The sequence below is a fragment of the Rhamphochromis longiceps genome, linkage group LG3, assembly GCF_057381845.1.
Source record: "Rhamphochromis longiceps isolate RC_006_pf linkage group LG3, R_longiceps_female_GT1.1, whole genome shotgun sequence".
Lineage (NCBI taxonomy): Eukaryota > Metazoa > Chordata > Actinopteri > Cichliformes > Cichlidae > Rhamphochromis > Rhamphochromis longiceps.
Window position 1 is genome coordinate 53,335,918 of NC_140559.1, and position 26,237 is coordinate 53,362,154.

The window sequence follows — 26,237 nt, forward strand, 5'->3', positions numbered from 1 at the left end:
GGAGGCTTTTTTAGCCGAACAGATGGCTTCTTAGTGAATGAGAAATGACATTCATGTGAAATGTTACAGGAAACAGACACAGACTGACTGGATGAGGGAGTCTGGATTCAAGGCGGGGGGACGTGAAAATGTCTGTGATTCAGTTACAAGCAGATGTCAGCATGTTGGGGTCTTTTTTTTTCCATGCCACACAGACGGACACCCAGATGAGCTCTAAGTGGAAAACCGTGTCAGCGCCGAGCGCCATTTATAAAAGTGACTTGACGTAGTCCCACCCACTATAACAAGAAAGAAAATGATTGTTCTCGTTTTAATCATTTAGTCGACAGCTGCCAAATTGGCCGTCGTGTTCCTTCAAACTCCATTTGTGGTCCTCGCAGGATTTTCCTCCAGGAATGCTTTCTTCTACGTAATTTGTGGAGTATATCACCAATTTGAAATTACCTCTAAATAGAAAAGAAACAAATCTTTGTGTACTTTAGATTGTTTGCATTGCCTGTTCTGTATTTTTCTAACATCTGCCAGTGTCACCTGCCCTCCCTGCATAATAATAGAGGCTGTGCGCTATTATTCTCTCCTCTCTATCGTTCTAATTTCTAAGTAAGAAATGCACAAAGGAATGCTGCTTGTTCTCTTATAGTGGCGTTCGTAGATTTGAAGCATGTTCGTGACCATTTTGATGGTGAGGTGGCTTTTCACTGAAGGGGAAGTAATGCAGTATTTCTGAGAAGCATGCATGCAGACGCAGTTATCTCTTGTTTGGTTTCATTATCAGAAGTGATGCTGCTTTCAGTCTTATCTGGTCTGCGGTGTACACATTTATTTATAGACCAGGTAAAGTTAGTTAACTTTAGATGTTGACATACATACACAGGAAGGGATCTGACATCACTTCCTGTATTGCAGCCACAGAAGTTGTTCTGAAGAAAGCTTTTAAATTAGAATTCAGATGCTACTGTGAACCATCGTAATTCGCTGGAACTTTAATATAATACAGTTGCAATATTCACTATCTATACTATACGTTCCATAAATGCTGCTCTCTTTACTTCCATTGTGGGAGCTTTTGAGGGTTTGTATAGTGCATGAATTGTATAAAATTGCAGGCAATGAACAGGCAGTGTAAACATAAATGGCAAACAATGTAAACATAGTAAACTGTGAGGGATTTCAGAGAGATTGTAGCAGGCTGTTCTGTGTCAGTTAGCTGACTTTTCTGTGCTTGAGCTGCTGCTACTCTATGTTTTAGTGCCATCTTATCTTGCAGTCAGGGCTCAAACATCAGGTATTGTATTATTGTATTGTCAACCACATTTAACTCACTGATTCAGCATATTTACAGAAAGGCTACAGGTGTTGTGTTCAGTGCCGTTCACAAGGAAACTTCAAGATGTGGACTGGGCAGTCCAGAGGCTTTCCAATCATTTTTCTGAGCCTAAGACCACTGAATATTCAAGTTATTCACATGATTTTTTAAAGAAATAGATGTGTGCTTAGCTGGAGATTCGACATTTGAAAACAAACTTTTCATTTAAACCAGACATAAATGATGGTCATTTAAGTTTAACTCTTAATATAAGAAAAAGAAGTGCAAATTCAACAAAACATCTAATTTTTTACATGATAAATGTGTAAGATGACAGAAGAAGTTCTGGTAACTCATTGCCCAGACTATCCTGTATTCATAATAATGCTCTTTTTTGTTTCACCCATATACCCATTGTTACAAAACAGAAATTTCTAAAGTAAATTGTGGAAAAAAAGGAACATTTCTGTCATTTATCTATTACTTAGCTATTTGTTGTGCTATTAATGGCGATGTGATAGGTCTTTATCAATAGAAAAAGCTGTAACAACTAGAGATGGCACGATACCACTTTTTTATGTCCGATACCGATACCGATATCATGAATTTGGATATCTGCCGATACCGATATGAATCCGATATAGTGTGTTTTTTAATCAATAAAACTGTTTTTTAATATCTTGCTGCATTTTGTATAAGTTCATACTCAAGTTTAAATAAACAACAGCACTAAAGCTATTCTGTTATACCTGTGTGTAAAAAGTACACTGCGCCCAAAATATTTCATAGTTCAGCAACACTGATCAATCTAATAAACTTAAACCTACTCCATCCTTCCTATTCTGGTATTTTAAAGAGTACTTAGCAGAAATATTAAGCAACCTAACTAATAGGGTTGCAAACTACCAGCAAAAAAAAAAAAAAAATAGGGAACCACCCTCCACCCTCCACTTTGTGATGCTTAATCGATGCAATCAACTTTAATTTGATGCAGTGTGAAAAAAAAATGCACAGAAATTAATTATTTTTTCAAGAATAATTAAATAAATTCAACATCTTTCTTCAACAGAATTGCAGAATTCACAGATGGTACTTTCCCAAAGGAAAAAGTACTATAGCTTACTAGGGTATATTAGACTTAACAGTTACTATATACAGTAATGGACTTCTATATATTTTACATAAGATTAAAACTTTGGGTGTCAGATAATTATTTATTAAAAGCTAGACATTTTAAATGAGAATAAGAAAGAAAAGTATGTCTTTGTGCCCCCTTTTCCCTGTTAATGCCCTATCGGCCCCCGTGGCTAAACTTTGCTAGATCCGCCCCTGCACAGTTACCAGCGTCAGCTACGTAGAAAAAGATCCTGGAGTAGAAAGTAATATTAAATAACTTCTAACAACAGCTGATCAAGCTTAAACGTGCTGCTGTTGTTCAGCCGCTGGTTTCCTCTTTCTGGTGCAAAGTGGGCCAAAAACAAACAAGAGACACGGACTCGCGACAGAAAAGCCAATCAGCTGATCATTAAGCAGTTTCATGAAGTAGCAGCAGGAGGGAGAGAGAGAGAGGCACTTGCTCCATATATCGGTTGTTAAGCTTAAGGCGGGAATGCTTTACAAACATTCAGAGAGGAACTTACACACTTGCTTTACTTCTCTCTGGGATAACTTCCTCGGAGATGAAATGCTGGTTTGGTAGCCAGACTACAAATACACACAGCCGCTGTATCACGTGACCACACTGCTCCGACGTGCTACGGTTATGAGACGAGTTTGTGAGGTGCTTTTTTGATATTTAATGGATCGGATTACATTTTTTATTTCTCGCCGATATCCGATCCAGTAATTTAGGTCAGTATCGGACCGATACGTAATATCGGATCGGTCCATCTCTAGTAACAACTATGAAAATACAGTTAACAGTTCAAAAACTCCTTGCACTCCTTCATGTTTTCCAAAGCATTCTAACGGGCTGAATTGCAGTCTTTGCAGGGCCGATTATGGCCCCCAGGCTTTATGTTGGACACCTTTTCTTTAGATTTTAGGTGCTAGGTGTTGAGTTTGACAGTAAATGTGTGTATATAGGTGATAAATACAGTTTCTCATATTATAAAGCCACGTCTGCCCTGTGAACAAACATGGGAGTTGGTTCTGTTGTTAGTCATTAGTCATGATTCATTAATTGTTTAATTGTGCAAGTGCAGTGAGTAATGCACATTATCTGGTTTGCTCTTGTTAGTTTGTTTGAGGTTAAATTAACACCACATGCTGCACTCATTAGCATTTATCTGTCATCTGATTTGTCATCTGTGGTGCAATGGCGCTTCTTTATTTTGTGTTCCTGTGTCTTTGATTGGGACGTCGAAACCAATCGCCGGCCCCGCCTTCTTTGGAGGCGAAGCCGTGTCTGGCTTTCTTCGTGAGGCTAAAAAAGGGTGACATTGGAGGACTTTAAAAAAAACTGCTAAATCACACAAACACACACAATCGCTCACCAGTACTCAAAAGAAGTTCAGCACACAGCTGTGCTCTTTCCTCTCAGCAGCTGGGACATCAGTACGCACACACGCACAAACACACGCACAAACACACACACACACACACACACACACACACACACACACACACACACACACACACACACACACACACACACACACACGCTTTGTCCTAGAGCTGAAAGAGTGGGAGGGAGAGTGACTGAGTGAGAGAGCAAGCAAGAGCTGGAACACAATTTAAAAGCTTCGGGGATTTGATTCATTTGATAGTTTTTAGATTAAGGAGAGAATTATGGCTGATATTACACACCATATATTATGTAGAAGATGAATCAGTTATGTATTATACATTATGATTATGCATAATTTAGTTTGTTGTATTTCCTCCTCTGCAGTGGATTTGCGTTTGAACGAGGACGGCGTTTAAAAAGGAGGCAAACAGAAGGTTGTTTCCAGAGAGCTGCAAGGAAGGACGGAAGAGTTGGAAGATGCCTTTGTTGTAAACAGTATATCACTGCAGAGAGAGAAGGGCAGAAAAATGGCGGTAAACATCGAGTGAAAAGAACAATGAAAAAGTCTCAGAGAGATTAGGAATTAATCTGCTGCTCTGATTGTGTAAGAGGACAGTGTGAAACACGGGTTACGCTCATCTCTCCCTTCCTATTCTCATCCCTCCATCCCTTTATCTCTTTAGAACTTCTTGCTGGGAATATGGTGTTTGCTTAATCTCATCCTGTCAACCATTTGTTTCCACAGTTACATGGGTCAAGGAGGCAGCGAACAGATGTATTTTTTTTCCAAGCCCTGTTTTCTGAGTGTGTCTTTCCAAATTCATTTAGATCCTGTTATTGACATATATCACCCCCTCTCACCCCCTCTGTCTGACAGACACCATTCTGGGTTCGGAGACTTTCGGCGATGTGGCAAACTTCAGCACCTTCTTGCTGGACCGCTCATCGGGCATGCTGTTCCTGGGTGCCAGGGATGCCATACTGGCTGTAGACACCAAGAAGCTCAATGAAAAAAAACCATTAAAGGTAGGCGCAGTGCCAGTGTGTGAGTAACCAGGCAGCAGCATTAAACCACTGAATACAGGGTGTATCAAAAAGAATCAGGATATATACGTCCCCCGTCGCATACGTCCATATAATAGTCAAACTTGTCCCATACTTGTGTTAGCGTGTCTGGAGTCACTGCAGTTACTGTTGTTATGCTACCTACCAGCAAACAAGTGAAACTCTTTCTAACAGTGCGTGTTTTGATCGACAGCGGTGTACAGCTGTGGATTTAAAGCATTAAATGTATTTTGTGTTGTATTTGGTGCTCTCTGCCAAAGCCTGTATTATCTTTGTGTATAAGAAAACTGACAGACTTACTACGTCTGTGTATCTTCTTTCTTCCTGCAGATTATTTGGGACGTCTCAGACGACAAGAGGAAGTCATGTGAGGGAAAGGGAAAGACAGAGGTGAGAACAGTGCATGTGTGCTGCTTGTGTGTTGTTTTTGTGTAGTTCAGCCAAACTGGTGTTAATGCAAAATTGTAGTACTGTCTTAAATCTTGCTATTCTGAAATGTGGCTTTGACTTCCATTGTTGCTGTTTGAAACCCAAGAACAGACTGGAAAACACAGCCAGCACTGAAACTTGTACTTCCTGCAGGAACTCAGCTCAGTCGTACCCAGATAAAATCTAATGAACCATTTGAATGTCCATGAACTACGCTGATCGTTTCTAATATTAATTGAGTTGCTATGTAAATGAGAATATCTGGCTTAACTGTTTTACAAAGATTGCTGGATAAACATAAACACAGTGGACTAGAAGGTATTAATAATAAGCTATGACGAATCCCAGCCTTTGCAACTGAGGAGACAATGCATTTATCAGATATACCAATAATATGTATAGGAGTCCATTCATACTCCACCCATATATACATGAATGGTGCACATGACTAAGCGCATGGTCCTCGATTGAAGCTGTAAAGATTTTGATGCATGCAACAAAGTCTAGGTCTTCATTAAGAGAAACCAATGTAGACAAAGAGGAGGTTAGTGCTTATATATATGTATATATATATATATATATATATATATATATATATATATATATATATATATATATATATATATATATATATATATATATATATATATATATATATATATATATATATCTCACCAAAGACTTAGATGTCACATGTCTCTGCTTTTATTTTGTGCTGTGCCGTACATTTGTGTGTCTTTGTGTGTGCTTTACAAACCTGTGCTGTTGGGCATTGGATGGGAAGTTCTGGGATTTATGCCAATGCCCCAGTAGGGGTCTGTGTGTGTGTGTGCTCGCGTGCATGTGTGTATATAAAGAGAGAGAGCGATAGAGATGAAAACCCAGAATGAAGTGGATGTGGACTCACAGATGTCCAGTAACTGACTACGGAAACTGATCAACTAGAGCGCACTATCCACTCCACTGTACATGTCAGCATGTTACTCTGCTCTGACCAAACTGCTCACAGAAACACACACTTGATCTACATTTCTTGTACCTGACTGATTTATTGGTTTAAACAAAAAGTAACAGACTGAACCAGATCTTTTGCTGGCATAGTGGAGTGTGCGGCCTGTGAAAAACACAAAAGATGTCCTTAAATGACTGGATAATGCTCCAAATTGAATCAGAGCAGAAGAAAATCTCTCAAATCAAAGATAAACAAAGCCAGTGGAAGGTCAGCGGTTCAAAAGAGAAGGAAGTGCAATTAGTTTTGACCTGCTTTTTCATAAACATCATCAGCACAGTTTGCTGTTCTCTACTGTAAGGAGGTGATAGACTGATAAAGCCAGGAAAGGGTTGTTTTTTTCTACAAAGGCATTGATTACAAGAATATACGTGAGTCAGATGGTTTAAAAAAGTGGGGGAGGGGGCGCAGGAGGGGAGTCGAACCAATAGAGAAAGAGGAAGTGCAGGGGAGAATAAATGAAGATTGCAGAGACAAGACAATAGACTCAACAAGAGAGTACCTGCCCGTGTGTGTGTGTGTGTGTGTGAATCATGTGAAAACTGCAGACTCAGAGACAAATAAGGACACGTTAGTAATAGCTTACTCCTATCAGCAGGACATTACTAACTACAGGATTACAGGAAAAGACGTGGATATATGATAAAAGATCTGACTTGAGTTTAATTCTGTCATCGCATTCATCATAAGGTGTAAGAAAACGTCAAAGCTTTAGTAAGTAGTGGGTGTGCATGTATACAGTCATCATACTTTACTAGTTATTGCTTCACTGATACTAAAATCTTAAATGCTTCTTGGGATTTTTTGGTTTGTAAGTTTGAATCTTTTCCGGTGTAACCCCCAACACCCCAACATGTCACAACACATGGCTTCCTCTTCCTGAGCCAAGTTCTGCTGAAGGTTCTTTCCTGTGAAAAGGACGTTTTTCCTTCCTGCTGTTGCCGAGTCCTTACTCATAATTAGTTGTCTGTCATTCAGCTGAAAGACACTAAAACTGCACTAATGTGTCATCTTCAGGTTCAGAGGGAGTTTTTTTCTCCTCACTGTCACCAAGTTCTTGCTCAAAGTGGATCGTTGGAGATTCGGTTACTGTTTATAACCCTATAATATAGAGTGGCTTAAGATGACTATTGTTTCAATCTGGTGCTATATAATTCAAATTAAATCAAATTAAGCTGAGGCTTTGAGGGAAAGACGAAAACAACCCCTGTCAATCAATATTTACTTAATTTACTTCAGGTACTACAGTAGCATCACTGGATATGCTGCACTGTCAAAACTGTTGTGGAAGTGCTTGCAAGGAGAAAGTCTGCAGAAGAGAAGCAGTGAGAAAAGTGCTGGACAGAAAGAGATAATGGAGGGTGAGCGCGGAGCATGAGGTCAGGAAAAAAAAGTTGGACCATGTCCTCTCACACACATACATCAGTAATTACCGGGAGATTGCTTTGAGCAGGTAAATGTCAGCAAGCATGAAAAGCTTTTAGATGTTTAGGTGGCAGGACTTTTTATTTCTGCGTTGCGCACCAAAGTCATTAAAGTTTTTACTATGAAAGATGTATAATTGGAGGCCATTTTAATCAAGAGTACAAAAGAATTCAATAAAATCAAACAGAATAGAATAGAGCCATTCGAGCCACCCCCATGCCAGATTGTGAATGAAGCTTATTAGTATGAATGGGGTTAATTTGGGGCCAATGAAATAGCTAATCCCAGGCTGATCCCTTTGTTACCAGCCTGAGCTCCACTTCTGTCTTTCTCTTGTTCTCTCGCTCTCTTTTTTGGCTCTCTGTCCAACTCACGTGGAGCTGTACCAGCATGGAGGGCTGGTTTGAGTGACACGATCTGTGCATCAGAGAGGATCAGGTCTCTGGGGAGGTGAATCAGACCTGGAGCTCATCCAGGATGGCTCACAGTGCAACACACACACACACACACACACACACACACACACACACACACACACACACACACACACACACACACACACACACACACACACACAGCTTAGTAGAAATTGCTTACGTCATGGTTTCTTGGTAACTGGCATGGGACAGTGAGAGTGTTTTTCCACAACAGCTTCTGATGTGTGACAATAAGGAAAGAAAAATAAAGTTTGCTCAAATATATGTGTAATCTGGTGTCATGCATGAAAGTGGATGATCTCAAGTTTCATGCCTGTGTGTGTGTGTGTGTGTGTGTGTGTGTGTGTGTGTGTGTGTGTGTGTGTGTGTGTGTGTGTGTGTGTGTGTGTGTGTGTGTGTGTGTGTGTGAGGCCTCGGCTGATAGCAGTGGGAATCTCAGGTGTCACCTCCAGCAGCGAGGCATCTCCAATTTCCTGTTTTGTTGTTCAAAACTGAACTCTTTACCCTTTAAACTCTTTAAAACGGCTCATGAAGAAAACACCTTTTTGTCTCAAAATTCACAACATTTTTGAAAATCATTAATCATTTGGTGTTCAGCAACAAGAAGAACAAAAAAAGGCAGAAAGTTAATGTTTATAACAAAACTTATTTATATATCAGTGTAGACCAAGACTATTTTATCATATAACATACCTATTGCCCTTTTTCACTCAGTGAAATCATTCTTAATCCAATGTGAATTTAACTCTTATTAAACATGTGTAATTATGAACATATTTGCTGTATGTCCTGATTGTTAAACCGAGCTTAAAATGGATACAGTATCTTGCCTTCTATGTTGCCTTTATTTTTTACTGTTTGTCTCCCCCTGCAGGGCGACTGCAGGAACTACATCCGACTGTTGGAGTTCCTGGGAGATGGTCGCATCTATGTGTGCGGCACCTATGCTTTCGACCCTCAGTGTGCCTTCTTGGTGAGTGCGTCCATGCGCTTGTAGTTTAGCGACTGATGCATGATGATGACCTCTGACCCCGCTCAAACAGACAGACATACAGACAGGCGAGCCACAATATGGTTACATAATGGGTTTGAGTTTGCACATGCAGCATTAATGAGTGCAGATGGATCTCCCACACTTGTACCCATAATGCGTTTATACACCACCTGCAGTGAGGTCTAAAGACTTTTCCAGGCTTCAGCAACACCTTCTCACAGTAACTATTTTTAGGAGTTCATAATGAATGAATTATGAATGAAGCAGTGTAAGTTGCCAATAAGCAATCTGTGCGAGATCAGACAGAAAAGCCTGTAATTAATTAGGAAATATAAGTCCTTTGTTTCTCTTCTCTGCAGAATGCCACTACATTTACTCTGGAAGAAGTTGATGGAGTGGTGAGGATGGAGTCAGGGAAGGGAAAGTGTCCTTTTGAGCCTAGTCAGCATTACACAGCTATTATGGCAGGTAAGTACCACTGTGTGTGATTGACTGATTAAGTTTCCTGGTCAAAATGAAAATTTTAAACAAGAGTTTTTAAGCTCTCTTGATATCTTTATATAAAATAAACGTTGTCCTTTCTCTCATTTTTTTGCCTTTTAGATGGTCTCCTTTACACAGCAGCTACCAGCAACTTCCTGGGAACACTCTTCGACATCTCCCGGGCAACGGGCCCTGAGCAGGAGCGCATCCGAACTGAACGATCCATCAACTGGCTCAGCGGTAAGAGACACATTTGCCCACAGTCACACATGCTGACCCCACACTTTCCCACAAGGATAATTAGAACTGTGTGTCTGCGGGTGTTTTTTCTCTCAGACCCAGAATTTGTCAGCTCCGCTTTCATAGAGCAGTCCGCAGGAAACCCGACAGGAGACGATGACAAAATCTACTTCTTCTTTAACGAGGTGGCCAAAGAGTATGACTTCTACACCAAAGTCAAAGTACCCAGGGTGGCCCGGGTCTGCAAGGTAACCCACTGTCTTGACTGAATCATTGATCCCTATATATGATTGAATCCCTGTTAAGATTAACTCTGTCTGTTCAGTCTGATGTGGGAGGGATGAAGACTCTGCAGCGACGTTGGACCACCTTTCTCAAGGCACAGCTGGTGTGCGAGGACAAGCCCAGCGGCCAGCGCTATAACGTCCTAACTGATGTTTTCACCATGCAACATATTCCAGGCGACCCCAGCAGCACACACTTCTATGGACTGTTCACCTCCCAGTGGTAAGCCAAAGAGTAACCAAGAGGCCAGAGCAGAGCCTTGGCCATACGAGATATTGTAACACTGGAAATGTAGTTTCTTGCTGTTGTAGACAAATATAGATGATCTATCAGTGGATATGGTGCAATACAGGCTCATTCACAGTTTTCAATTGCATGATATAAAAAGTATAAATAAGCATGAAGCTGTTTACTTGCTGTAGCTTCATGCTTATTTTCCAAAAAAAGATGTGATTTTACTCTTTTTTAAAAAATGAACTTTTTCCTTCCATACTTAGCATCATGCTAAACATTTATTTTCCTTTCTCACAGGGAGCAAGTAGACCTGTCGGCCGTGTGTGTTTTCAGCCTACCTGACATCAGCAAAGTGTTGGATGGTCCATTTAAAGAGCTGAAGAAAAGCTGCGACAACTGGATCAATCATGAGCCGATCCCCTCACCGCGGCCTGGCCAGGTATTAAACTGCACTTTCACATTTTCGATGATTTACACTGCTTTTCTGAATCTAAATATGGCAGCCCGCAAACATCACGGATGATTTATTGTTGTTGTAGAAGATTTTACAATCTAAATAATGCTTGGTTTACACTGAACATCCTCTTTAAAGTTCAGAAAGGAGGAGACATTATGTGAATTTGTCTAGTGGATGTTTAGGAATCATTTCTTTGATCCAAGGCGTAACTTGTTTGGTCCAATATTTTTTTATCCTGCCAAAAATACTTGATCTGTTTGGCATTTAAAACTGAGGTTAAATGAGGTTTGTTCTCTTTTATTAGCAACGTGTCCTTCTGGATATGATCCAAAGATACTCTTTTACTCTGACCTTTTCCCAAAAGGTCAGAGTAAAAACACAGTTTCTTTAATCTGTGAGAAGTTAGTGAATATGTTTGGTGTACATATATTTATTTTAACAGTTATATTTAACAGGGTGGCACACATGTTCAAAAGTACAGCCATCTGTTTATCTTAATTTTAGCCATCTATTCAAGTACAGGCTGATTTTCAATCCTCTGTTCAGATTTTAGTTCCACAAATCTTCATCCAGTGCATTTATAATGTGAACTCTGATGAGGCGGATGTATAGACTTTATAACATTTGGTTTTGCAAGAGTTCTCAGCTGTATATATTAAAAAATAATAGATGAAAATAAATTCCAGGTTAAATTTATACCTTAGTTATTTCTAAAAACATGATATCTTCACATTTTAAAGGAGGCACATATGAAATATTGTGAAGCCCTCTGGAAGTTCAAACTTTAAATGTACCATGCATGCATTTTATTTGACTTTACTACCATAAATTACTAAGACACACCCTTTCCTTTCTTTATAATAGTGTTTAAACAGTGCATTAAAGGCTGAGGGCTTTGAGTCCTCGCTAAAACTTCCTGACAAGGTGCTGACATTTGTGAGAGACCACCCTCTGATGGAGAACAGTGTGACTGCAGCATCCCTGCTGGTTCGAAAGGGAATCAGTTACACCAAACTGGCTGTAAATCTGAAGGACGGCAGCGAGGAGCGGAGGGCAGCAGTGCTGTATCTAGGAACAGGTGAGAGATCAGACAATAGAGACGACAGGAGGATATAGAAATTGTAGTGCGTTTAAAATTGTAGTTAATGTAGGCAGCTCCCTAAAGCTGAACTAAGATACAGATAAAGATAATGGTCCTTAGAAATTAAATACTGAAGTCAATGCAAAATTGATAAAAACCTAAACTTTCACAAGTTGTATTAGAAGTTGTGACACGAATGTGAAATAATTAAATAAATAAAAATAAATAAAAAAATGTGTTGCAGACCGTGGGGAGCTCCACCAGGTGGCAGTAGTGGGCCAGAATGTCACCTTACTGCAGGAGACTCCTCTGTTCACATCACAGGAACCTGTTAACAATATATTACTGCACAAGGTAGAGCGCACGTGCGTGTACATACACATACTATAAGCACAGCCGTGCTTCGTTCCATTTCTCAGCGATTCTGCAACTGTTCTCCGTGTTTGCAGGGCCACGCTCTGGTGGGCAGCCCTCTGTCTCTGGCTCGTGTCCAAGCTGAAGGCTGCGCTCTGTATCGCAGCTGTGAGGTGTGCGCCAGAGCCAGAGGACTGGGCTGTGTGTGGAGCACAAAGGAGGAAGCCTGCAAGCAAACAACAGAAGAGTGAGTACTACAGGAATATCACAATGAATTGGAAATTTTCCAGAAAAATGGAAATGAAAGGCAGGCAGCAGCTGTATAAGGTTATAAAATACCACAGTGACCCATTTTTATTCCAGCAATACTTTCGTGTACCAATGTTTTCCTAAGGAAAAAAAAATGGAAATGTAATACAGAAAATTGAGCTATATGTAAGAAGCGTTTATAACATATAATATGTTACAATTTTGCCCTTGTGTGCAGGCCCGGTCCCGGTGATGTGGTAGACGCTGCCTTAAAAAAGTGTAATGTAGCAGAAGGTAAGTTTATACTTTCATTTAAGATAACGTGATCGTCGCTGTCCAGTGTGATTGTGAGTGAAAATGCCTCTGCTGTTGTTAATCAGCTATTCGCCGTCTCCGTTCTCGCCCTCCGCTCTAGGTCGCTGCAATCCGTCGCCCCAAGTGCTGCAAGTGTTCCGGGGCCTGCGCCTCTTGTTGTCGTGCGTCCAGCTGTCCCCTCGGCCCTGTAGCTGGGAGTATCCTCCCCACAGACACACCAGGCAGCACAACTCTGACCTGGAGGTGGTTGTCACTGACGACAATCTGGGAAACTATGTCTGCACGTGCCAGGTATGAAGCTACGAGGCAGGCCTGTGTTTGCTTTCCTTTTGTCATTTTTTGTTGTTTTTGCTTTTTTTTTTTTGAAAATAAGGACTTTTTTTTGTCTGTGCTATTTCTCTCATCTAGGAGGGGGGGCCGGCAGTCAGAGACCCCACCCCTTGCCGCAGAGCAGCCTATTATCTGACACTAGAAGCTCCCAGTGTCGAAAAAGTATCAACATCCGAAGGTCGTCATATCCTGGCCTTGTACATATTTGCCATCTTACTAGTTTTAAGTTTTGTCGCCGTCCTTATCTTCTTTGTGAAACGGCGGTGTGGGATTGCCCGCAACCTGCCAGATAATTCGTTGTCATCGGGAAAGGGGCGGGACTTGCTGGGTTCCTCGGCCACTCCTCAATCTCCCAGCAGCTCCAGCCTTTTCTCGGATGGATTCCGGATGGCGGAAAAACGAAACGGGACGGCGACTTCAACCACAACAACCACGCTCCTTAGCAACCATGGAAACGGTGGGCACAGTTACAGCGACACTCTGATAAGCAGCAACTCCAGCAACGGCCATGGGAATTCTCTGTACGCCAACTGCAACACGAGCGGCAGCGGGAGGAGGCTTGGCCCTGAATTTCTATCACCAGATATGCTGGACAGAAGGACGGGGGAGCGGGAGAGAGTGAGGTCTGAGGGGGGAGAGAGAGAGTCAGGGGAGGGAGAAGAGGTGGAGGAGGGTCTGAGGGATGGGTTGGGGGAAGGAATGAAAAGACTAGAAGAGGAGATCTCCAGCTTTACCATGTTTAAATCACCAGCACCGCTGGCTAGGTGTGAAGAAAGTTCGATATGAAAATGTTCGATACCATTTTGCATCCTCCAAAAAACCTGAAAACTACTGGAATCAGTGCAAAGTGGCTACTGCCAAATGCCTTTGAATACGAGCTGTGACGTGAGAGAGACTTCAGAGATTTATGAGAAATATAACTTTATGTCCAAGCATGTGAGAGAGACCTGTTATGCACAGAGAGAGCTGCAGGACAGAAATCATATGACAGTGTTGGTATAGACTTCTTATAATGAGTAACTCAGGATGAGAGCTGTTGCCGATGTACATATAAATGTAAATATGAGCAGTGTGAACAGGTGATAATGGACTTGAAACTGAGCGATTACATAATTCTAATATTACAAAGAATCAAAGATGAAACGTCTACATCTGTAGACATGGAAAAGCCATATTGTCTTTCTCCTTAACCCCTGTTGTTGTTTGCTCTCATTTGCTTCTCCTGGAAAGGAAAAGTGCACTTCTCTCTCACCGCCTGTCTCTCTTTCTCTTGCTGTCTGTGCTTCTCTTTCTCACACACACCACTTGAATCTCAAAACTCGATGGGTTCAAAGGCACCAAAGGACTGCTGAGCCATAGACTGCCCGGTCAGACCTGGGCCTCAAACAGAGAAACGTCACTGACAGAGATTTAGAACCATAAATTCACTGAGGAGCCTTCACATGGACTGCAGTGACTGTGACGGGGCTGTCCCTTTCTGCTCTGCCGAAGATGTGCAGAGGCTGATAGGTTCAAGGTCCGTCAGACTTGTGTCACTGTGGAAAAGTGTAGTTGCAGCGAAGACGCGAGAAACTGAATGCTGCTTTCTGTCACTGCTCAGATTCACCATCACTGAGACAGAAGTCGTTCAAAGGATATGAAATTCATTTCAGTCTCTAGGAATGGACCTTATAGACTCAAAGACACCATCACCTCATGTTGTGAGTGTGGATTTTAACATAAAGTGTATTGTTTTGTCACGTTGTTTTGTAATAAAACATTTAAAAAGTTATTATCCTGTTGCCGTACTGTCTGCTAAAAGCATGGATGTGGGGACATGTAACAAATAGTGACGTGTCCTTCTTTTGAATGCACAAAGCAGCTTCTGTGCCTCATGTCTGTGTAACTGTCTTCACCGTAGTGTGTATGTGGTCCTGTTTGTGTCTATGACTGAGTGTGGGTACCTTGGTACATGAAATACATGGATTATATTACACCGTTGCAAATGCATCCTTTCATTTTTCAGTTCTTTAACTATACAGTGATGAGCTGTAAAGTTCATCAATTTCCCACATGTCTGCTGTAGAGCTTTGACTTCCAATAATTCATCATTCATACAGTAATGTTTGGTTTTTTTTGCTCACATGCTAAGGTAATGGGTTGCATTTATTTATATAGCACTTTTCAAGGCACCCAAAGCGCTGTATAATTCCACTATCATTCACTCTCACATTCACACACTGGTGGAGGCAAGCTTCAGTCAGTCTGCCCTGAGACTGAATGTGTCCTTGGGTGAAGTGTCTTGCCCAAGGACCCCTGAGCCACGGTCGCCCCAAGGTTTCAAAATGCTGTACAAACAGTTTAGAAATAGAGCTCAGAAATCCAAAGAATCCAAGACACATGAGAACAAGATCATAGACAACAAGAGACAACTTGACAAAGTGCAATGGGTGACTGAGACAATATATTACATAAAAAGGTGACTATAGAGACACAGTTGAAAAACTTAATAATAAAGAACCTAAGAATCATCCTGATGATCTTTAATAATAAAAAACTGACAGGACCAAAAAACACAAAACACTGGGTCAGCAATCCAGGACCATGACAGCATTGTCAAGCTAAAAGTACTGCCCAACTGACTGATTTGATTCAGCACCAACATATAGTTGTTACTTGACATGAAGCCTATCTGCTCAGGAAAGAGAGCCTGGGCTGTGCATACTCTGCTGATGATCTGACTACTGAGAGTGAAGTGTCTGGAAGGAGTCACTACAGGGAACTAGTGAAAGTGTAAATAAAGACGCAGCACTCTACTCCTCATTCTCCCTGACAATATTAGCCTTACTTTCCTTCACGTAATTCTCAATGTTTTCCATAAATGTGTCAATTCAAGGAAAACCATCAGGTAAAATTTTCGCAGATTTCTTCAGTCACGCCCTGGTGAATCAGCAGGCAGCTGATCAGTAGTGTTTTTGTTTCTCTCTCTCTCCCCCTCTCTCGCCTGGGTGGAACTCGTTGCAGGTTCACGTCCTCGGCCCACGCACCTGTGAAGAGGAAACACCTGTGCCTCATTATCGCTGTCAACGTTTAAACCAGAGGATGGCAGCTACTCATCGCTGGATCGTCGTGTGACTCAAAATATAGTTGATAGCTCTTGCTGGTTCTGTGCCTTTGTGCTAATGTGTATCCTCTACATAGATTTCCTGGATCTGTCACTGTGTTTCCTGAGAAGATTCTTATTGTGAGTGATTGGAGATTGGCTTGCAGCGAGCAGTGTGTGACCGAAGAGGAGAGAATGTTTTTTCCTGTCTTCCCCTCTCTGGATTTGCCAGAGCCCTTGCCACTGTCACCGCTGCTGTTTGACTGAGGAAGAATAAAGTAGTCGTGGTAAGCCAATCACACGATCACTTTAAGATGACAAAGCAACAAGGTGATAGATACCAGTTTTTAAATTGTGTTGATAGGCCACGTAAAACCAGAGTCATGATAAACAATAGATACGGTGTTTTTTCCTTAATAGTTTCGTCATGTTTACTGTCTAAGGACAGTGCTAGCAAGCACTCTGCTTATGACCAAAAAACAAAAAAAATAGTCCGTTCGTTTTGGTGGAAAAATGCACCATGTCAACCAATCAAAAAATGATATGGCAACATGATATCTGGTTGTTTAGGAAAAGGGGCAAGTTTTGGAAGTGACGGCGAGAGAAAGAAATACAGCAGAAAAAGAGAGAGTGAGTTTTGAGGTGTGAGAGATTTGTGAGGTTTAGCGTGTTTGTAGTGTGTAGTTGGTCTTGTGTAGTTAATGCGTTGTCTTGTGTAGTTAGTGTTTAGTGTTGTGGATAGTTTTGTGTTGTGTGTCAGAACAATGAGGTGACTGCTGTCTCCAGGTAGAATCAGGAGTGATACACCTGCTGCAGTCAGACCTGCAGGCATCAGGCTGTGATGTTCTCCTTTATACTGGACAGAAATTATTTTTTTGAAGTGGCACAAATAATTTGTGTGGCATCTTATTGAATGTAGAACAGCTGATTGTTCTGTAAATAGTTTGAAATGGTTAGTTAAAAAAGGGTAAAAGGTAAATGGATGCAAATAACTTTGTTTCCTAAATTTGTGCATATGATTTTAAACTCATCCCCAAGTGGAGGAGTTCAAGTATCTCGGGGTCTTGTTCGCGAGTGATGGGAGAAGGGAGCCGGAGATCGACAGACGGATTGGTGCTGCAGCCGCAGTGATGCGGACGCTGCACCGGTCCGTCGTGGTGAAGAGGGAGCTGAGTGTAAAAGCGAAGTTCTCAATTTACCGGTCGATCTACGTCCCTACCATCACCTATGGCCACGAGCTGTGGGTAGTGACCGAAAGAACGAGATCGCGGATACAAGCGGCAGAAATGAGCTTCCTCCGAAGGGTGGCTGGCCTCTCCCTTAGAGTTAGGGTGAGAAGTTCGGCCATTCTGGAGGGGCTCAGAGTAGAGCTACTGCTGCTCCTCCACATCGAAAGGAGCCAGTTGAGGTGGTTCGGGTATCTGACAAGGATGCCTCCTGGGCGAAGTTTTCCGGGCATGTCCCACCGGGACACGCTGGAGAGTCTCTCGGCTGGCCTGGGAACGCCTTGGAGTTCCCCCGATAAGCTGGAGGAGGTGGCTGGGGACAGGGAGGTCTAGGCTTCTCCGCTTGGGCTGCTGCCCCTGCGACCCGGCCCCGAATAAGCGGAGCAAAATGGATGGATGGATGGTGGGACTTCAAGAGAACTGTATATAAACGAATGCCCAAACGAACAAAGCGGCTCTGAGAGCCGGGTCTTTGAAGTGACAAAGCAGCACGTACAAACTTCAAAACATGTACAAAAGACAACAGAAGTGCTCCAGGATGCTGGGCGCAGTGTTGAGCTTTTGTTACCTAGTGGCTACACAAGCCAAGAAGTACCAACAACCGGATTTGGTGTGTGGTAGTAACAGGTAAATGAACTTTTTTTTTTTTTTTAATTATTTGAACATATATGCGTGCTTGTGTGTAAATACACAAACAATACACATATGCTTTCAATTGTGTAATTTAAGTGATCTAGTAGCTCTGCTTTGGAAGTTCAGTTAACGCTAGAAATGTGCTTTGGAGTTTGTACGTGCTTTGTCTCTAGGGGCCACCGCATATATTTATATATAAACATATATAAAACCACTTTTTTTTTTACATTAGTAATTCCTTTTGTGCATAATTTTATGTTATTGTTAATAATAAATTAATTAAAGCAACAAAACAACCTGAAGAGGCGGTTGGGAGCCGAAAGAGCCGGCTCTCTAAAAAGAGCCAGAAATCCCATCACTACTAAGAATCACCCTGAAGATCATTAATAATAAACAACTGAAGGGACCAAAAAACATGATCTGACTACTGAGAGTGAGGTGTAAGGAAGGAGTCAATACAGGAAACTAGTAAAGGTGTAAGATGCAGCATGATGCTTATGAAAGTACATTATGGACAAACATTGAATGCGTTTCTCCAGTTACCATCATGCACCAGTAATCAGGCTTTCTTAACAAGGGTGTCTGTGCCAGTGGTTATGTGGTTAACCCAATTCAATGCAAAAATACGAATGCTGTAGCACTATACAAATAAATGAAAAAACAAAACATGTTGAATTCTCCCAATTCTTTTAATCTTTGGGCTGAAGGAAGGACAGTACTCGGTGTATAAATGCTCAATCAACAATCATTTATTTTCATACAATTCAACACTTAAGAGCATTTAGAACGTCCGGACGGGAGAGATGCCTGCAGAGGGTTCACAGCATGTCTCGAAATGGCGACGAGTTTCACAGCCGCTTCTGACGACCCCCACCTAGTCATAAAAGCTACATCTTCACACGTTTTTCTAATTCTTAGCAAGACTGGCTCCTGACCTTGGCTCCCTGTCTTTCTGCTCTAAGGAAGGTGGGGGTGTGGAATGTGGTTTATCTCTTCTGCCCTAGACACACAGTCTCCTGCTCACAACCTTCTTTTTATGATTCAACAATAAAGCATGTCAAGAAAACAGTGTAAGACATTCACAGCCGATCAAGGATACAGAGTGATGCACACTTTATCTAATGAACTACAAAATGATTATGTTCTTTTAACCCAAGAGTATAATGAGAACTAAACTACATACACAGCACACCATCTAAACTAGAGGATAATATATGTCCTACAGCTGTTATCATAATTCAACTACCTTGACTACGGGCATAAAATAACATATGTTTTACTACTGGTCTCAACAAACAAAAGGTCAAACATTCGCAATACTACTACTACTAACAATAATAATAATAATAGTTATTATTATAGTATTCAATTATAAATACCATCATCAATTAAACAGCAGAAACTTTCTGGTGAGGGCATACTTGCATTTCACAAGAATGTGACCAGGTAATTAATCATTATGTTGCTGAGGAAAAGAAACAATAGTAGTAGTAGGTAAATGTCTTTAATGTATGGCAGTTTGCAGTTTATAATATATATATATATATATATATATATATATATATATATATATATATATATATATATATATAAATAAATAAAATGGAAACTAACCAGAGATACAACAGATTGTTAAAGAAAAATGAAATGACTGGCATGGAAGTTACAATTCATCTCGGTGTTCCTCAATGCATTTAATGCGTTTGTTCAGCTCTCCCAGTTCCTTTTCAGTTTCCTCCATTTTCTCACCCAAGTTCTTATTCTTCCTGTCAATTTCAACCTTAATCACCGCCACTAAATTCTTATAGCTCTCCATAAGTGTGACTTCTTCATAAAAACCATCAGGTGAATCTTTCGTAGATCTCTTCATCACTTCGATAAACGGATCCATAAGCTTCAAGTATTCACTCAACAGTTCGGAATTGAAGTTCACCTCTTCCTCACGCTGAGCCTGATGGAAATTTAACAGTTTCATATTACAGGAAGGCAGTTTACTATGTTGTAACGTTATATTTGGTCATATATATCCATGAGTTTCTTATTGCAGTTCTCTGAACATGCACTGACCTTCAGTTTGTCCAGATGTTGTTTCATGTTCTGATAGTTTTCTTTGAATTGTGTCTGAAATCAATCATATACAAGTGGTTACACTAAAAAATACAACAGCAACTTTGTTTGTGGTGACTCGCAAAATTACTGAAGGTTAAGAAAAAACAATTTACCAGCTGGTCCTTGTCTATCCAAGCACTTGAAAGGGAAACCAGAGACAGCAGCGTGAACATGAGGAACAAGCCTTTGGTGGTGCTGCAAACAGTCACTGATGCCATCACTCTTCTGAGAAACTCTGTCTCTAAGCCAAAGACGTACAGTGTTAAGAGTTGAATTGAAGGTTTACAAACTACAGATGAACATCTTCATTATCCAGTGGAGTTATCATTTTAAATTTTAAAAAGTGCAACTTTAAAGATTTACAAAGAATCACAATTGAAAAACTCAAATTACAACTCAATCTAAAACGTTTAATTTCTTTATAAGAAAATGTGAAGTCTGTATAAACCATGTTATAGTGAGTTACTTACCTGTGATGAAGCTGATGAATGAAGAAACAAAGATACGGCTCATCACACAGTTCTTTTATACATGCTTGTGGTGACACCTCCCATTTTGCGCGTGTGTGTGTGTTGTGTGTGGGCATGCGGTTGGGTGTGCTGCAGTGTGGTCTGCGTGCAGAGCCATTAACAGTTAGCTTCCTCAGACTTTCAGTTTTGTTTCTGTCAATAGAAAATTGTACTTAGTAGTCAGTATAATCTTTTAATAATATAAGTTTTGAAGATATGCGTAGCCTATTTTAGAGTTTAGAAATGTGTTAGAATGTAGAATTATTGTAGAGACACTGACACTGTCCTCGATGTAATAAAGACCTGAGTATGTCAGGAATTTAGGAGTAGATTTCTAGGAGACCCTCCCCCAGTTTGAACTGTGAAAGTGAGACAGAGGTTAATGTTGCGTGGGAATTCCTCAGGGCATGCCTGGGTGGGAGTCTCAAAGTTTGTAACTAAAATAACTTTGGTTTGGAAGGGAGATGGACTTTTATGACCTTCGGGAAGGCACGTACATAGAGATATACGCACATAGTGCTTTAACTGTTACGCACGCACATCCACACGCACACTCACACATACACACAGGTACGCGCATACACTCACTCATGTGCTCGTGCACATAGACACAGACACAGAGTTTGCAGCACACCGTGGGGGTTTTATGATGGGGTCGCTCCTACAAAACTGTGTTTCACAGACAAAGGAGTGAAGATTTTTCAGAGGGACAGCAGACTGTTGTTTTAATTCACTGTGACCCGTTATCAAGCAGGGAAGGAGCAGTGCCTGCTAGATAAGAGCTTAACAAGCAGTTTCACTTCGTACCAGGTAGAGGAGCCTCTCCTGGCGCGCGCACACACACACACACACACACACACACACACACACACACACACTCTCCAATGTAATAAACGAACGCACCTACTGTTGTATATAAATAAAGACAAAGGGGGACACACGAAGGCTGTCTTAGGCTTGTCATCCTTGGCTACCTGTACCTGATAGTAACTGGACTTAAGGTCCATGACCGAAAACAATTTAGCTTCACTGACAGCTGTAAATGTCTCCTCAATATTCGGCAGGGCATATGCATCTCGCATAGTTCTTAGATTTAATTTACAGTAATCTATGCATAGCCTTTTTGAGCCATTCTTCTTCCTTACCAATACAATTGATGAGGCAAAAAGACTTTGTGACTCTTGAACGATACCTGCATCAAGTAGTTCTCTTAGATGTTGTTTTACAGCCTCCCTGTCAGTTGGTTGTATGGGCCTTAGCCACTCTTTGAAGTGCTTTTCATTGTTCAATTTGATTTGGTGTTCTACAGCTGTGGTGTGGCCATGTGATATGTCATCGAGAACAAAAATTTCGGGGATGGATCTCATCTTTTCCAGAATACGGTCTGGGATGGGAGAATCATCAAGATTGGATGCGTGGTTGTCGCTGTTTGGTTCATTTCCAGCCGCACAAGCTGCTCCAGTTCCCAACAGTTGCTCCAACTGTTGGGAACTGGATTCCCTCCCCGGTCCTTTGATTCTGACCTGGTACAAGAAAAACGACTCAAGACAGAACGCTTATTCCATCAATTCTTGATACACCGTGTACGCGGGAGATGTGCATAGCACGAAAGCCATCTGCAGATCAGAAGGGCAGTCCCTGGATCTGCTACATTTATACTGCTTTCAGACTTCCTCAGTCAGCATCTGCCTATCCTATGTGGTTAGTACTTTGTGTTGTTTGCCCCATTATTCATGCACAGTTTCAATCAGAACACCTCCCTATACGGTTATCTGTCTCAACTTTATTTTCTATTTCCCTGCACATGCCCTCACTTACTATCTGTGTGGGTGACCTTTACATGAACTCTCCATGCACCTTAAGCTTCACTGTCTAGTTCTGCTTTGCAATCTACGCTGGGTTATATCTTTGTCTATACTTATTCAGATGTGTTAGATGTGTTAGACAGCCGTTAGTGCTGTTTGTTCTGTACCATTTCCTTTAAATGCTATTTTCTCTGTCTGACTATTTTTCTCCTGCAGCTACACAGAAGCCTGCCCTTACAAGAAGGCCTGACCTTAAGATGACACTCTCATACTCTAATGCAGCAAAATATTGCTGTTAATCTATATAATGCAGCAAGCTAATACATCACATTCGTCTTTGGCTCTCAGCGAAGGCGGTCGCACTTTTTCTCCTCTCCTCCTCTCCCTTAGCTTCCCTGCTTAGCCTCTTATGTCCTTGTCTAGTCTCGTGGTTTTTTTTTGTATTACTTTTCCCTGGAACACTCTCTCACAGTCTGTTCTCTACAACCTAAAAGAGGAATTATGGATTTGGATTTGATCAACTGGTCTCTGAATGCAATTGACACCCCTTCTCAACGAGAAGTCTGGGCTGCTGATCGGAGCTGGCTTGGCCCTGACTTATCGAAGAATTAAGGAAGCAGAACCGGCTGTTCAAACCCCACAAGGCTGCCCGCTGGGATTGAAATGATGGGACGAGGCGTGAGTTTCTAAAAATGGGCTCATTGAGTGCAGCACGGAGAAGATCTTGGAGAACGCACGGCTGCCGTGAATACTCAGAACAAGACCTCTGAGTGAAAAACTGGATTACATCTGGAGGGGCTAGCTCGAACAACACCTTTGAGTGCAAATTCGATCACATCTTGGGGAAGTGCACTGCGGTCGTGAGCTCTCAGAACCTGCTCTTTGAGCAAAAAGAATGACAACATCACGGAACGTAAGTTTGGATAACATCATAGAAAGCTCACGGCTCTCCAACGGGAGATTGAGAGACCAGTGTTGGACTGTTAGAACAGCTTTGAAATTCATATGAGTTGTTTGCACTAAAGTAAAAACTATCATCACTTCATGCGGAGACCCTTTCGGCGCCAGCTGCGGCCTCAAGGCTGGAGCTGAACAAAACACCCTGATAGCGACTGTATTCAGACTGTTCCCCCCATTCCATGCAAGGCCACCTGGGTTGGCTGGAAGACTGTTTACTTAGCCTGGTGGGGCGAAGGACACTGTCTCAGCTGAACTCTGGACACACACACACACACACACACACACACACACTGATATGCACACACTGATCCCCCCCCCTCCCTTTCCAAACGCCTTCCATGCTTGTGCCCTACCGGGGAAGATGGCAGTCGACTGGACCAGCGCAGACATGCTGCAGGAACGGATGCGCTGTCTACACCGGCTCTCTCTTACCCTTTACCTGCCCCTGTTGCTTGTCTTGTGTTTCTATGGTGTATTGATAGTCATGTGCTTTTTGTGCTGAGGTGTTTTTTCTGTTATCAAACTGTTCTCCCACTAGGAGCTCAGTCTGAGTGGAGTTTTTTTTGTTGTTTTTTTCCTATCAGCCTACCTTTCTGACATGTCTCCCCAATGTGATGTTTGTGTAAAGTTGGTCAGAAGGTTCCTTTGTAAGTGCGCATGCGCCATTAGCGTGCTGCCTGCTGTAACCCTAATTTCCTTCGGGATGAATAAAATATTCTGATTCTGATTCTGATTCAAGCTATATAAGAATTCCACAAAACAATGCTGCTTTGACTGCAATGTAACAGCATGGTCACTAACATTGTGTACAATGACAGGTACTTGCTGGCAGGAACGTGTAATAAAGCCAACTCGAGAAGCAATCCACCAGGTAACCTTTATTGCTCATGCGACTCAAGGACAAAACAGTGGAAATCAATGCAAACATGGCTTCTCTCGATACTTATCTTTTATCAAGATGGATGTCAGTGTAAGCTGTTTCTATCACATTTAACCTGAGACCGAGTGTCAATGGAAAATTGTACTTAGTAGTCAGTATAATCTTTTAGTGATATAAGTTCGCATATGGTAGAATACTGCATGTAGTTATTTGTATTAGGAAATATTTAACCATGTATGCTTAGAGGCATATAATCAATTGTGTAGTGACAGGATGTGTGATCTCTAGCAGGCTGCAAAAGGCTTGGTGTGCACTCCAGGAATGCACCCCCACATCCTGGGAGCATGAGAGAGGTCGTACCTTGTTTTATTGTTTTACGGTAGGATTAACGTAGCTGTGTCTGTTTTAGTTTAAGTGCTTCTTTACATATAGATGAACTGCTAGACTTCCTCACCATGTCATCTAGGGTGAACAGGGCCGTGCAGAGAGGTTTAAAGGGGCGGGTGCTCAAAGTTAAAAAGGGGCACATTGAACCATGCTGAATAACAACAACACACATTCATCAAGAATCTAATATGGGAAGGGCAGGGCTGTGTTGATCTGAGACTGTAGACATTAAAAAGTCCACAGGAGAGGTGGTAGCTGATTAAACAAGTGTCATGAGATAATAACAAAATGCAAAGATTGGTGACAGCGCTTGGAACCATAAGGCAACGAAAAACTGTGACATAAACTCGGCTCTGCCTGTGAATCACTCTTTGCTTCTCTTCTTCCTTCCATCCCATCATTTCATATATCACTCTCCACTTGCTGTCTATGTGAGAACAAGGCACAACTTGCTATTGCAATAAACTATAATCTAATTATCCACACCTAACAACTCTTGCACTTAATCTAAATGATGACAGAAAAATGTTATAGCCCTGCCTTTAGTAGCCTCACACAGCTCCTGCTGTTTCCTCCTCATGTCCTTACCAGGCATGTCTGGACAATGTTATATCATGAGTAATATTTTTTTTAAAAATCCATCTAAATAAAACACACACATGCACGCACACACAGTGACATTTTAGACCTTCTTCAGAATACTGTATATACTATGGGCATCACGGTGCTGATCCAGAATCCTTACATTATTATTTATTACTAGAGCTACAATAATAAAGCAATGAGGAGGGGGAAGTAATAAATATGAAATAATGTATTTATGATGATTCCATTTGTTTCACTATCCACTCTGTGCAGGGGCAAAGCTTATTACATTTTTAAACTGTAGAGATACAATCATTTTACTGCTGTAAAATCCAACTTTTGTCTTATTTAAAATATAAATCTGATATAATCTGCTTCTTAATGTATGTTCTTTAAAATACAGCGCGTTTTTTAATATATTATAATTATAATAATTATTATGTGGACATGCATATTAGATCGTTTTTTAGTGAAATATGATCCCTCCGGAAAGGCAGGAAAAGCCTGGAAACTTACTTTAAAACTAAATATGTTCTGAATACTTTAAAACTAAATATGTTCTGAATACTTTAAAACTAAATATGTTCCCTAAAACGGTGACAGAGCTACAGACCCATGACAGCCTTACACAGGTAGCCAGCAGCTATGACCAGCACTACTTGTGCAGTTAATAAAAGGACAGGTAATGTTTGTCGCGCTGTTGCACACACAGCACGCTCGTTCGTCAGTTGCCACAAGACAACTTACCAACGTGTACGTAATAAGCTAATACTCCTGTGTGCTACACACTACAGTGTACGCTGTACACCTACTTACTGGTTTTGTCGCATCAGTCTGTGTCTCTGAGTTAACTTGTGTT

The 26,237-nt window shown here is 41.3% G+C and overlaps 2 protein-coding genes across 2 annotated transcripts in view; one reads left to right on the top strand and one right to left on the bottom strand.

Annotated features, from left to right (window-relative positions):
- sema4f (sema domain, immunoglobulin domain (Ig), transmembrane domain (TM) and short cytoplasmic domain, (semaphorin) 4F) overlaps positions 1-14,973 on the top strand; it is a 58,900-nt gene extending 43,927 nt beyond the window's left edge. The window contains exons 2-15 of the mRNA XM_085400353.1: positions 4,693-4,841; positions 5,211-5,270; positions 9,055-9,153; positions 9,534-9,642; positions 9,778-9,897; positions 9,994-10,145; positions 10,223-10,404; positions 10,714-10,855; positions 11,738-11,951; positions 12,199-12,308; positions 12,404-12,555; positions 12,796-12,851; positions 12,973-13,163; positions 13,281-14,973. Of these exons, the coding sequence (XP_085256479.1) occupies positions 4,693-4,841; positions 5,211-5,270; positions 9,055-9,153; positions 9,534-9,642; positions 9,778-9,897; positions 9,994-10,145; positions 10,223-10,404; positions 10,714-10,855; positions 11,738-11,951; positions 12,199-12,308; positions 12,404-12,555; positions 12,796-12,851; positions 12,973-13,163; positions 13,281-13,988 (2,444 nt within the window). The 3' untranslated portion in view covers positions 13,989-14,973. The remainder of the gene's footprint in view (positions 1-4,692; positions 4,842-5,210; positions 5,271-9,054; positions 9,154-9,533; positions 9,643-9,777; positions 9,898-9,993; positions 10,146-10,222; positions 10,405-10,713; positions 10,856-11,737; positions 11,952-12,198; positions 12,309-12,403; positions 12,556-12,795; positions 12,852-12,972; positions 13,164-13,280) is intronic.
- Positions 14,974-19,681: 4,708 nt separating this feature from the next.
- Positions 19,682-20,870, bottom strand: LOC146675250 (uncharacterized). The gene is made up of 4 exons (XM_085400354.1): positions 20,723-20,870; positions 20,366-20,493; positions 20,211-20,264; positions 19,682-20,094 (listed from the first exon to the last, which is right to left on the bottom strand). Exons 1-4 carry the CDS (start codon positions 20,763-20,765, stop codon positions 19,807-19,809), a joined length of 513 nt encoding a protein of 170 aa, XP_085256480.1. The 5' UTR covers positions 20,766-20,870; the 3' UTR covers positions 19,682-19,806.
- Positions 20,871-26,237: the final 5,367 nt, after the last annotated feature.

Bases quoted from the DNA above. Each gene is read 5' to 3' on its own strand.
- LOC146675250 (XM_085400354.1), bottom strand. From the start codon at position 20,765: ATGAGCCGTATCTTTGTTTCTTCATTCATCAGCTTCATCACAG. The intron at 20,494-20,722 runs GTAAGTAACTCA...TCTTTGGCTTAG, and splicing joins ATTCATCAGCTTCATCACAG to AGACAGAGTTTCTCAGAAGA. The intron at 20,265-20,365 runs GTAAATTGTTTT...GATTGATTTCAG, and splicing joins GGATAGACAAGGACCAGCTG to ACACAATTCAAAGAAAACTA.